The sequence below is a fragment of the Cervus canadensis genome, chromosome 20, assembly GCF_019320065.1.
Source record: "Cervus canadensis isolate Bull #8, Minnesota chromosome 20, ASM1932006v1, whole genome shotgun sequence".
NCBI lineage: Eukaryota > Metazoa > Chordata > Mammalia > Artiodactyla > Cervidae > Cervus > Cervus canadensis.
The window spans coordinates 60146949-60160721 of NC_057405.1; the positions used below are offsets into that span (position 1 = coordinate 60146949).

At 42.5% G+C, this 13773-nt stretch overlaps 1 protein-coding gene across 2 annotated transcripts in view; it reads left to right on the forward strand.

Moving 5' to 3' along the window:
- CCN6 (cellular communication network factor 6) overlaps positions 1-13773 on the forward strand; it is a 17228-nt gene continuing 3455 nt past the window's right edge. The window contains exons 1-4 of one of the 2 annotated variants that reach the window (XM_043439289.1): positions 1-224; positions 6231-6528; positions 10096-10338; positions 12796-12859. In XM_043439289.1, coding sequence (XP_043295224.1) covers positions 177-224; positions 6231-6528; positions 10096-10338; positions 12796-12859 — 653 coding nt within the window. In that variant the 5' untranslated portion in view covers positions 1-176. The remainder of the gene's footprint in view (positions 225-6230; positions 6529-10095; positions 10339-12795; positions 12860-13773) is intronic. The other variant, XM_043439288.1, reaches the window with a different exon arrangement.

A 13773-nucleotide genomic window follows, 5' to 3' on the forward strand; every position in this document is an offset into this window, starting at 1 on the left:
AAACAGGGTATTAAAAGGGATCTGGGAAAGCGAAAGCAGAGTCTGAGAGCTGGAGCACAAAGTCGGGAGCTGGGCGGTGGAGGCGTGGGTCCTTCCTCCAGGAGACAGAGGAGAGCTTTGTGCGCGGGCCTCGCAGCATCTCAGCATCTCCGGCCGCGCGAGGCCGGCCCGGGGCCATGCGGGGGCCGCTGCTCTCCACGCTTCTCCTGGCCGCGTTGTGGCAGGTACGTCCCCCCGGGGGCTGCGGGGGCCCTCACTTCCTCAGGTCAGAAATCAAAAAGGAAGAGAAGATGGGGGAAGTGGAGGGGTGCGTTCCTTGTGGAAATACCTCCAGACGAGTAGGGAGCCATGTTCTTCTAATCAAGTCCTGTTTTAGTTCATTAGCTTCGGGGGAGAGTGGAAAACGTCGCTCCCTTTCGGGGTAGGGCACTTAATCCTGCTTCTGATATGTTTGAACAGCTCCCAGGTTTTCATAAAATGTATTTTTTTCCTTTTTTTAACTGGAGTCTGCCGGGAGCTGGCTGTCCTGCGGGCGGGGTGGGTGGCCGTGCCCCTCTGCCGGCGCCAGGCGGGCGGACTGCACAGAAGTGCTGGAAAAAGTGACCCTGACGGCTCTCTTCAGCTAAGCCTGTGCTTATTTGAGAACACTTCAGAGCAAACACTTCATATTTTTTAAAACATTCTTTTTTTTTTTTTTGTCTTTTCTTAACCCGTGTGTTTTTCACTTTTCATGAGACAGAATCAGTCCACAGGATTTTTAAATATTTTGAGCAATAGACCAAAGGGAAGTTTAATTCAATATGAGCGATTCTTTGCTTTAGCCTTTTTTTTCTTTTATTCAGACAATTGAATTGGGGTGGCTTATTTTATGGATTTATCTACATGGTGGAGGTTTTTGCTAGCTCAGAGGACAGAGCTTTTGAAACCTGGTGTTTTAAAATACAGGGATGTGTGTGTGAGTTAATTTGAGGTAGTTAAGCAACAGATGTATTTTAGAAAACGGGGCGGGGGGGGGGTTTAGAATTGTTATATATGGAGAGATTTAAGATCTTAAAAGGGTCATAACAAGAATGTCAGTGGTACCATTATGTGGACGGATGGAGAGATGCTTTTCCCCAGTAGGAGTGAGATAGGGCTATCTATTGCCTCGTCCACTGCCCTTGAGGAAAAAGCCTGCCACTTTTGTAGATTGAGAACTACAGCATATCCCTAAGCAGCAAGTCTTCCAACAGAGAGAGATGTGCCCAAAATAAAAAAACAAAAAGAGGTTATAGATAGAGCAAAAAGAAAATATTATGCTTAATGGCAAAGTTAAGGGTCTGAAGTTTTGAAGGGGTTGCTAGTACCTACCATGTATAGAAAATCTAATATGTGCCAAGAACTGTGCTTCACACTTTAGTGATTAAGATAATAACTCAAAATAACCTTGCAAAGTGGATATTATTGATCCTGTTGTACAGAGGAGGATTGAAGCTCAAAGATCAAATAAATGAATGTTATCTAAGATAAGCGTAGCTCTGTGGTCAAAGCCCTCATTCTTTCTGTTGTATTGTTCTGATGATTCTTTTGTTGTCTTAATATTTTGATTTTGAAAACGATCAAAATATCTGAAGAAGCCTGTGATTATGAGTGACTTTATTTTTTGCTTCTTGTGGTTTTTGGTTTCCTATTATGCACATGTTAACTTTTAAGAAATAAATGTTATTTTGAAAGCCTTTAAAAAAATATCTGAAGAAAAAGAAAATTATATGTAACTCTTTATATTTATCCACACATTTACCATTTCCAGCATCCTTGATTTCTTCTTGCGTATCTAGCATACTATCTGTTGTAATCTTCCCTTCAGGTGGAAGAGCTTCCTTTACTATTTCTTGTGAGGCAGGCATGCTAGCAAAAGTTACTCTCAGTTTTTGTTTATCTAGAAATGTCTTTAATTTCACCTTAATTTTTGAAAGATAGTTCCACTGGAGATAGAATCCCAGGTTGACAGTTTCCCCCCCCCCCCCCCCCCCCCCCCCCCGCCTTGGCATTGTCTCAGGGTGTCTTGTTCTTATTTTCCTTCTCCTTTTTTAAAGACATAATATTTTGGTGTTGTTTTAGGGTCACACAAATTTGAGAGGAAGGTCTCAGAGATTTCCTGTTTTCCACCTGCTGCTGCACAGCCTCCCCCCTCCACTCCCTGGTTATCAGTGTCTCCTGCGACAGCAGTACATTTGCTACAACTAATGAACTACATTGTAGGGGTAGTTCTACATGAACCTAATGAACCTGCATTGACACATCATCACCACTCCTTGTCCATTACTTACATTAGCTTTCACTCTTAGTGTTGTACCTTCTATGAGTTTGGGCAAATGCATGCTAATGTGTATCCACTGCTATAGTATCATACAGAGTATTTTCACTTGCCAAAAAATCCTTTGTGTTCTACCTGTATATCCCTTCCCTCAACCCCTGACAACCACTGCTCTTTTTACTGCCTTCATCATTTTGCCCTTTCCAGAATGTCACGTAGTTGGAATCATACAATATGTAGAATTTTCCAATTGACTTCTTTCATTTAGTGATATGCCTGTCTTTTCGAGACTTGATGGCTCATTTCCTTTTAGCACTGAAATAGTACTCCATTGTCTGGATGTGCCACAGTTTATCCAGTTGCCTACTGAAGGACATCTTGGTTTCCTTCTTTTGATGAGAAGTCAGGTCTCGTATTTATTGCTTTTTTTCTTGTATGTAATGCTCTCCCTTTCTTAGACTGATTCCAGGATTTTCTCTTTATCCTTGGTTTTCAAGAGTGTTACCTTCACACCTTGGAGATTATACAGAAATGCTTCAAGACTAGAAAGATAAACATGTGTCCCCAGGTGGGAAGTTTGGGGAGTGGGCACTTCATTAGAGGAAGCAACATGAGGGAAAGCATGGAGGAGAAGCCAGCCTGGTCCCTCTTGTCAAGTGCATGGCATAGGAGGAGAGTGCATTGAGCCATGCAGCTCGAGAGGAAGGCGGGAATCAGCACACACAGAGTTTAGATACCCTGCTCAGAAGTTTGGACTGTATACTCTTGACAGTAGGGAGCCACTGATGGGTTTTAAGCAAATGAGAAGTAAAATCAGATACGTTTTTGTTTGTTTGTTGGTGGAGATGCTGGGGACCTATTTTTTAAAGAGATCTTAAAAAGTGGGAGATTCATTGAAGTCATTCTTGAGACCAGTTAGGAACTTACTGCAGCAGTACTTGGTAGCAGTGAAAATGAGGGAAGAATGACTAGTTTTAGGGATATGAGGATGGTAAGAAGGGTTAGTTGCTAAATGACCGTAGGAGGTGCGGGAGACGAAGATGACCTGGATGACTCCCAACTTCCTACCTCCAGAGTATGGAGACACTGTCTCAGGTGGGGGTGCCAATGATGCATTTGCAATGTGAGTTTCCCTGTAGGACATGCTAGTAGAGATGTCCAGTAGGCAGTCAGCTATGTGGGTCTGAGCTCAGTGGAGTAGTCCTGGATAGAAATTTAGCTTTGAAACTGTATAGGGTTAAAAACAAAGGCAAGAGGGTGGGTGAGAGTGGGGACAGTGAGATCAGCAATCCATTAAGGTCATAAAGCACCCATGAGCCTAAATCTAAGTCAAATTTAGGGTTACAGGAGCCTGCAAAGGAGATGGACAAAATATGTCCAGAAGTAGGGATAGAATTGGTTTGGGGTTACAGGGAGGGGCTGGTGTCATGAAGGCCAAGGAAGAGTGGAGAATTGAGAGTCCCATGCCTTAGAGAGGGGGGTAGGGTGGGGACAGAGAGTTCAGGAGCATAAGCCCAGCTGAGAGGCCACTGACCCTGGCAAGGGGTCCCTGGTAACCACGGCTGAACCTGGGCAAGAATGAAAAGCAGGCACTCACTGTTTCTACCCTTGCTATTTCTATTCCTTTCACATTTTGAATTTCCATTGCCCCGCCTCATCCTCCAGAAGCCCAGCACTGTACCCTCCAAGTCTGTTCTCACATTGAACATTCAACTCAAATAGTAGCTGAAAGTGTTGCTCTGGGGAATACATATTTCATCAGTGGTAAGGAAAAAAAAAAAGGCTGAAGATTTAATGGTGGAATTTCAGATACTTTAAAATGTAGGGTTTTTGAGTTGGAAAGAGGTTTAGATCTCTGGATCAATCTAACTGCCTTCAGTTCCATCAAATAAAAATGGAGATTTACAGAGATTACTTGCCAGGCTCTGTGCTAAGTGCCTGTAGAACACCAGCAAGTGAACCTCAGGTGCCTGTGGTCGGGGAGCTTTATGGCAAGTGCTGAAGACAGGCACTTATTCACAGTTTCAGTGCACAGACGGGTCAAAGGGAGCATGGGGAAGTTACAGAAAGCCTTCTGGAAGAGGTGGCAACTCAGGGAGGGAGTGGGGGTGGTGGTGAAGAAGTTTGTAGGAAGACTGAACAGCCTCAGATATGCAGGGAACTGCAGGTGTTTTCATTTGCTGGAAGCTAAGGAATGTAACGGAGAAGGCAATGGCACCCCACTCCAGTACTCTTGCCTGGAAAACCCCATGGACGGAGGAGCCTGGTGGGCTGCAGCCCATGGGGTTGCAAAGAGTCGGACACGACTGAGCGACTTCACTTTCACGCATTGGAGAAGGAAATGGCAACCCGCTCCAGTGTTCTTGCCTGGAGAATCCCAGGGACGGGGGAGCCTGGTGCGCTGCCGTCTAAGGGGTCGCACAGAGTCGGACACGACTGAAGTGACTTAGCAGCAGTAGCAGCAGCAGGGGATGTAAAGAACTCAAGAGACAAGGAGGGCCCTGAATGCTATTGCTGAGGAGCTTGGACCTCCCTGCAGGTCCCTGACCTTTAGGCGTGAGGGAGGAAGGAGCTGGAGCAGGTAAGGCTGGGGAGCTCAGTGGATGGTGTCACACCATTCACTAACATGGGGACCAGCTGACAGCAGTTTCTTGGGGAGAGAGAGAAGTGAGGTGCTCGTGGGACATCAAAGTGGGAGAAATCCTGCAGAAAGGATTGAGCTAGTTGTGAGCCCATGGGGGAGAGTCTGGGCTGAAGAGAACCAGATGCAGAGATTCAGTGATCTGTTCAATATCCAATCTGATTTGTGGCAAGACCTGGCCTAGGGAAGGGAGGTAGGAAGGTTCTGGAAGCTGCCTGCCTGGTTTAAGTCCCTTTTCTTCTACTTACTTGATGTGTGACCGGGAGTATCTCAAGCAGTCTGAGCCCCATACTCTTCCTTTGTAACACAGAGTGCATCCTTTCCTGTTGCTACTGAAACAAATGGCTACAATCTTAGTGGCTCAAACAGTGTACATTTATTCTTTTGCAGTTCTGGCATCTGTAGTCTAAAATCAGAGCTAAAATCAAAGCAGGGCTGTGTTCCATCTGGGGCATCTAGGGGGAATCTGTCCTTTGCCTTTTCTAGCTTTCATAAGCTGCCTGCATTCCTTGGCCCGTGACCTCCCTTCAGCAGCGGCCTCACGTTCCCTCTGGTTTTAGCATCACATCTCCTCTGATGCACCTGCCTCTCTCTTTCCCTTTTAAGGAAGAGCAGATTGGAGGGGAGAATTGGGAGGATGTGTCTGGTCTTGTGACGTTTGCTATGCTTATTGCATGTCTAAGTGGAGATCTGTTAAGTAGGCAGTTTAAGCCTGAGCTCAGAAGAGAAGCCTGGGTGGAGATAGGAGATAGAATGAGGATTGTTAGTTTGGAGCACTTCCCCGAAGGGAGCTCCAGTGCTCAGAGATGAGAAGAAACCAGGAGAGGAGACTGAGGAGCCATCGGTGAGAAAGGAGGAGTAAGAAAGAGTCATATGTTGGAAGCTGAGTGCAGAAACGTTTAAGGAGAGATTGATCATGTCAATCGGACTTCCCAGGTGGTTCAGTGATAAAGAAAGCTGCCATCAAAGCAGGCGATGCAGGAGATGCGGATTCGATCGCTGGGTTGGGAAGATCCCCTGGAGAAGGAAATGGCAACCTGCTCCAGTAGTCTTGCCTGGGAAATTGCATGGACCCATGGACAGAGGAGCCTGGAGGGCCACAGTCCATGGGGTCACAAAGAGTCTGCCACAACCGAGCACGCATGCATGATCATGTCAGATACTGATAGATATTATTATTACAACTTGCCACGCTGTATTCTAGTATTAATTTGGGTGAAATCTATTTCTAGAAAACCTCTGAAATCGGTTTGAGGAACTGTTTCTAACACTACTTTTTATTGTTCGATGAAGTTCTGCTGCAGGGCTCAGGGCGCTGGGCTGTCAGACACAGCAGCTGAAGGAAGTCCTGGAGAGGTGGCAGAAGTGCACCATCGTAAGCAGTTTTGTCACTGGCCCTGTCAGTGCCCCCGTCGGAAGCCCAGCTGCCCGCCTGGAGTGAGCCTGGTGAGGGATGGCTGCGGATGCTGTAAAATCTGTGCCAGGCAAGCAGGGGACACCTGCAACGAAGCTGACCTCTGTGACCCCCACAAAGGGCTGTACTGTGACTACTCAGCGGACAGGCCTAGGTACGAGACCGGAGTGTGTGCATGTAAGTGTTTCCTTCTGGACTGGCTGGAAAACGTTGAGTCTAGACAGGACTTTTTTCTGCAGTTTTTACTTTGGAATAATCATCTTCATTTGACTAAATCTGAGGTGGGTTTAGTTTTCATGCACAGTGAGACTGGTCTTGTCATATTGATCACATCTGAACTGAGCAGATGTTACACACACATTCAGAAACCTGTTGTTTTTATTGCATTGAAACGATCTTGAAGTTCTTCTCAGGTAATTGCTTTTAGTGATAAAAATAGGAGAAATTATGTAAACAGTCTGACTTATTAAAGTGCCAAAAAGGACAGTTTTTGTTATACTATCAGATGCAATCTGAATTCAGCCTTTTGTGTAACTGAAAAGTATTCTTTCTTAAAATGTAAGGATGTATCTCTAGTATTCAGACATACTACTTTAATCTCAGCCTTCCGAACTAACCATCAAGTTACTGTACTTTTCACTGAGGCAGATTTGTAAGAAAGAGGGCTGCTGCTGCTACTGCTAAGCCGCTTCAGTCGTGTCCGACTCTGTGTGACCCCACAGACGGCAGCCCATTAGGCTCCTCTGTCCCTGGGATTCTCCAGGCAAAAAGACTGGAGTGGGTTGTCATGCTGTCCTCCAGAGGACCTTCCTGACCCAGGGATCAAACCCATGTTTCTTATGTCTCCTGCATTGGCAGGCGGTTTCTTAACCACTAACGCCACCTGGGGAAGACTTCTCAAGACATCAAAACCTATGCCTTGACAATAATCCAGGATGCCAATTTATTTAGGAATAAAAGTAAAATTTCTAAGGGACGGGGAAATATTCATGTCAACTGAGTGGTTAAGTTACTCTGTACAACAGTCTAACAGGGAAAACTAATTACTAGCAGAAGTTAGGTTGTGAGTGTGGTATGAGAGCACATCTCTCAAGCTGGGGTGAATGTGTGGAATCATTCAAGTTCGGTAGCCTGATGCCTCTGTCAGTAGTTAACATTGATTAGCTCTGGGTTCAGATTCTGAACCCTGTCTACTGAGTGACCTTGAGCAAGTTGCTTAACTTCTCTGTGGCTCCGTTATATCATATGTACTTTCTATCTTATAGAGTTCTTAGGAAGGTCAAATAATGACACAAAACCCAAAATATCTGGTATGTAGTAAAGTCTCAAAAACGTAATTTAATGTACAGTATGATGAGTATTGTAACAGAGCACAGCCATGAGAATGGGGGTGGGAATGATCTATAACTGGGGTTACAAACTGACTCCAGGACCAAATCTGGCCCACAGTCTGCTTCCGTAAATGATGTCTCATCAGAGAACAACCATGCCAGTTCAGTTACATGTAATCTGTGGCTGATCTAGTAGTTGCAATAGAGACCAAGAAGTCTAAAAATAAAAAGCTATATAACTTTGCAGAGAATGTGCTGATTCATCATATAGAACATTGGTTTTCAAACTTTTTTTTTGGTCCGAGGATCCCTTTAATCTTATACATTAATAAGGACCCAAATAGCTTTTGTTTATTAATTATTTCTTGGTATTTAATGGATTAGAAATTTAAAAATATTTACTAATTCATTTGAAGTGAAATGAAAATAACCTGCCCATTGCAAATTAATAGAAATAATATATTATTTGTGAAAGAACTTACTTTAAAAACAAAGAAAAATTTTGAGGAGAGTGAAAGTGGGATTGTTTTACATTTTTGCCAATCTCACTAATGTCTAGCTTAACAGAAGATAGATTCTTACATCTGCTTCTGCATTCAGTATATTGCTATATGTTGTTTTAGTTTGGAATATATGAAGGGATTCCAGCCTCACACAGATATATCACTGCAAAAGGAAGGAATATTTTAACTTTTTAAATAATTATATATTTTTTAATATTATAACTTAAGTGGAGTTTCTAAAAGTTAGCTCTATCACTGCTAATCATGTGGACTCTGAAACCACATTGATGAACTTATCAAACTCTGTGACATTAAAATACATTGGTTTAGTCAAAGATCCACTTGGAACAGGGCTTTTCCTCATGTATAATTTTAAACAATAGCATACACTGGTTATTTGGAAAATACCAGTTTGGAACAATGGGTTATGTAGATTTTTTTTCTTTTTAAAATCACATTATTTAGTACCAAACTCATCAGAAGAGCCTACATCTTGGGTAGCTATAAAGATCTCAGTGGTGGACATAAGTTTTCCAAAATTCTAATTTTTGCTCGAAAGCCTTAAATTCTATCATTGGCAACAAGTACTGTCAGTTGCTTTCCTTGAAGTGATAGGCTCACCTTGTTGATTTTTAAGAAAATATCTGCCAAATACCAAGTCTGAATAACCATGATTTATCTGTCAGTCACTTCTTCAGGGGAAATCACCACTAAAACAGTGGCTAGTTAGGCCCCAAACTGAAACAATGACATAGTGCTTTTCCTCAAGATAACTATGGTACTTTGGTACAGTCTTTACAGGAAAGTCTTATGCATACTTCCTGTTTTTTCACATGGAATATTAAAAAGATGTTTTGATTATTAAGATTTAATAAAATCTGTGTTTGTTTAAAGACATTCTTAGTAAGACTAAGAACTCTTTTTTTTTTTTTTTTTAAAGTATACTTACATACAAATGCATGGCAAGGAAAAATACAACGGCTAATATGTGCTGTCTGATTCATGCTAAGGTGCCAGCAGCCACTTTAGCTACCACTCCTTTTGCACGTTCGGTGCAAATATCAACTGAGTGAAGAAAGTCGGTCACATCTTGGTACTCTGAAAAGGTTTTGACCTTCCAGTTCTGTGAAAGGGCCTCAGGTACTGCCAAGGGGCCCATGGACCACACTTTGTGAGAACTGCTGATCCAGGTCAAGAACACCCCTTAAAGGAAGTTAAAATTTTCTTCTAGTTCTCTTAAAAACAAAATCAGTTACCGTGCAGTATTGTAAGCAGATTATGATTTCTTCATCCATTCACTTACCCCAACTTTCTAGGACTATATCCCAGCCTGTTATTGGACATCTGGGGATCTGTGTCTCACCAGCCATCAACTCACCTCTGAGGTTTACAGTCATCCCAGTGCTATATTATGGGGGTTTCCAGATGGCACTAGGTAAAGAACTGGCCTGCCAATGCAGGAGATGTAAGAGATGCTTGTTTGATCCTGGGTTGGGAAGATCCCCTGGAAAGGGAAATGGCAACCCACTCCAGCATTTTTGCCTGGGAAATCCCGTGGACAGAGGAGCCTGGTGGGCTACAGTCCGTGGGGTCGCAGAATCGGACACGACTGAAGTGACTTAGCATGCGGCACGCACACAGTGCTATATTCATTGTGTGTATTTTTTTTTTAACTTACTGCGGAACAAGGTCTGAATTTTGAAGGTGATCACTTGGGGCGGATTATCTCCAAATCTAATGAAAATGTCTCATGTTCACTTTTTACAGATGTTCTATGAAGGAGGTTCCAGATGGGACCAAGGAAATTGAGAACTACATAAAGGAGAGAGCAGTTTGCTCTAGGGTTTACAGCTGGAGGTCTAGACTAGCAGTTACAGTTCTTTGGTGATTTTGTTCTTTTCTCCTTTCAGATCTCATGGCTGTGGGATGTGAGTTCAACAGGGTGCATTATCAGAACGGCCAGGCGTTTCAGCCCAGTCCCCTCTTCAGCTGCCTGTGCGTCAGCGGGGCCATCGGATGCACACCTCTGTTCATACCAAAGCTGGCCGACAGGCACTGCGCTGGGGCTAAAGGTGGAGAGAAGACTGATCAGTCAAAATGTGGCCTGGGGTCCTCACAGAGACAGCTCTCAACAAGCTACAAAACAATGCCAGGTACTCGTTACGTAGAACTATTTCTCACATACGACTGCCTGTTTTCCTTCATGTTCCTTTTATGTACCAAGGGACTCAGAACGCACTTACTGATTGGTGGTCACTGTGAGATTTAGTTTGAGTGTGCCGTTGTACTCAGTCTTGGCCTCAGGCAGGTATGCTTTAAGTATCTGAAAAGGGAATTTTATAGTGTTTAGATTTTTTTCCCTTTTTTTTTTTTGGTCATGTGACTTTGCAGGAAGGGTCTCAGTTCCCCAACCAGGAATTGAACCCAGGCCATGGTACTGAGAGTACTGAATCTTAGCCATTAGAGAACTCCCAAACTATTCCAGTTTTCTACTAGGTCAGGAAACTCTTCTAAATTACTACCTCTGCTTGTTTCCATTTAACCTCTCAGGGCTTTCCAGATGGTGCTAGTGGTAAAGAACTCACCTGCCAATGCAGGAGACGTTAAGAGATGTGGGTTCAACCCCTGGGTCAGGAAGATCCCCTGGTGGAGGGCATGGCAACTCACTCCAGTATTCTTGCCTGGAGAATCCCAGACAGAGGAGCCTGGCGGGTTATAGTCCATAGGGTCGCAAAGAGTCGGACACAACTGAAGTGACTTAGCATGCACATGCATAGGAAAACTGACCAAATATTGTTGACATGTACCCTAGCCTGGAAAAACTTTTATTTGTATTATTATGGGCAAGAAGTGTGAACTATCCAGTTCCAATAATTTCCAAAGGCAACTTTTCCATATGGTAAAAGCAGAAATGAAAGGCTACTGATGAAAAATATTAGAGGGTATGTGTTGAATTTGTAAATATTTCTAAAAATAGATAAAATTACTCTTTCCTTCACTCTGAAAGTGAAGCTTAACAATTACCAGCCTCTCTAAATAAATGTGCACACAGGCATCTTTAAGTAGGTTACCCAGGTATGTGAGTAGTCAGAAACTTATGAGATTCTGTATTACTCAGCTGGAGCATCTGGCCATTTATCGTTGGTGTCTCTGTATTCATGACCCTTGTATTTGATCTGCTCTGAGTTAGCACCTTATTTAGGTGCTGGGGTTTTTTTGGGGGACAGGGTTTTCAAAATTGCCAGCAGCTGAAGCATAGGTGAAGGACTCAAAAGGGGGCAATACTCATGCCTGGTTATTATTCACATACGTGTTTCCATCCAGAAATCAAGACTGGCTTTTTCTTGAAATTTAAAGCTTAGTAAATGAAAGGTGCCATGGAAATATGGAGTATTTACATATGCTAAAGACTCCTAAATTCACTTGTGTTATGGGAATAGTTAATAAAAGCAACCATAATCAGAGAAGTACGTTTTAGATCTTTAAAACCTAATCCTTAAAGGGGGAACATCCTCTGAGATTCCAGTTATGATCGTTAATTCAAGAAAATTTAACAGGCGATGGCAAATTGGCACTTACCATATGTGGCTTTTCAGCTAACAGCATGATACTGCCGTTGCTGCTGCTAAGTCGCTTCAGTCGTGTCTGACTCTGTGCGACCCCATAGATGGCAGCCCACCAGGCTCCCCCGTCCCTGGGATTTTCCAGGCAAGAACACTGGAGTGGGTTGCCATTTCCTTCTCCAATGCCTGAAAGGAAAAGTGAAAGTGAAGTCGCTCAGTCGTGTCCAACTTAGCGACCTCATGGACTGCAGCCCACCAGGCTCCTATGTCCATGGGATTTTCCACGCGGGAGTACTGGAGTGGGGTGCCATTGCCTTCTCCGGCAGCATGATACTACTAATGCTCTACAACTTTTTAAAATTATAAGCCAAATTCTTTTTCCAAATGGACAAGGTCAGTTGATTTTCTGCATTTAATCTGTGTGACTTAAGTTCTTAGGACCCATGTGTGAACCTCCCTGATGAGACCACCTTAGAGCAGCAGTTGTCCGCAGGTAAAGGCCTTTGGATCAAAGTCAAGTTGGTCTCATTTGTGAAGTCAGACTGGCTTCAGTGAGTTCACTTGGAACCTGGTGGAGGACACATCAGATGATCATTCTTAGTGGTTAGTGCTTTGCTACAAAAAATTAGACTCTCTCAAGTGCTCTGTTTATTAATATACAGACCTAGATTTGTTTCAGAGGAAGTATACATTCAGTTTAATATCTCTTGCTTACCTTTAAAACTGTACTTATGCCCAAACAAGTTCGGCTTTTAAAATGAAGCACAAGGACACACACGTACTTTAAGATTTATTTGTCTAGTAACTTAGTTAATTCCAGAGTCTGTGGTTGGAATCTAGTTTTTGCTTGGACAGCAGGAAGCATGCAATGACTTAATGCCTCTATGCTTTACTCACTGCTCATCAGACACTAAACTTTTACAATTTCTTCTAGTTTTCTTGCCCTTAAATGAATGCTAAGCAAATTTCCTGAACTGCAGCTCTTAGCTTAACTCTGAAGGGGATTATTGGTAATACGATAATCTAAACTACCTTTATTTATTGCAGATGTGTGCCAAGCTTTTAACCTGCTTCCTGCACTGATGTCTTTAAACTGTTGCCTGCCTTCCAGGTATCTCCATTTTTCTGCTTCCTCTCCCTCAGTTCTATGTGCAGTTGCAAGATCCTACTGTAATAAAACTGACAACAGTACCAAAGTATCATTGTATTCAAAGATAGCACATATTTCCAAGTGAGATATTTCCTATCAAGAAGGCATGGGGAGCAGTCCTTTTTAAATTGACATTTTAAAGTAATGTAGCCAGAATCTTGCTGTGTTCAATTGCAGACTCAAATCTCTGCCTTACTTCTGAAGTACCCACTTTAGAATGTACATTAACCTGAAGGAAATGCTTTCCATTCATTCTGAAGTGGCATGATGTCTAGACAATGGAAGGGTTAGGCCTGATACCACAGGGAATGTAACAATTAAACTGAATAAAAAAAATAAACAATAAAATAGATGGAACATTTTTCATGACTTAGTGTATGATTATTTAGTGTAGAGAATCTTCTAAAAGACTAGATTTTTAAGTAGTGAAAAAAATAACTGGTCTCATTGATAGCTGAATTCTCAGATTTAACTTTTGTATTTTAGATTTCAATATAACCATGAAATTTAATAATAAGACCACATTGTCTGATTAATATCCTGAATTCCCTAATCCTACTCATGTCTGTTTCAACATCTGTTGAAAATAACATCAAGCATAAGCCAAGAGCCAGAGAAAAGGTGGCTGTCCATCAAAGTATAAGCTTGTTTAGTACTCAGGGAATGGACTAAGCAGAAAGAGATGGGTATTTTACTCAGTTTCTCAAAGATGATGCATTTTTATTCCTAAGGTACTGGACTATAATATTTAGTCAAAAGATAATTTGGGGAGTAGGGAAAATAGAATAATTAGACCATAAGCTTATTTTATTCAGTTACATTATATAAAGTTCAGATCTGTAAACTATTAGCTTAAAAATCAGGATTAAAAATTA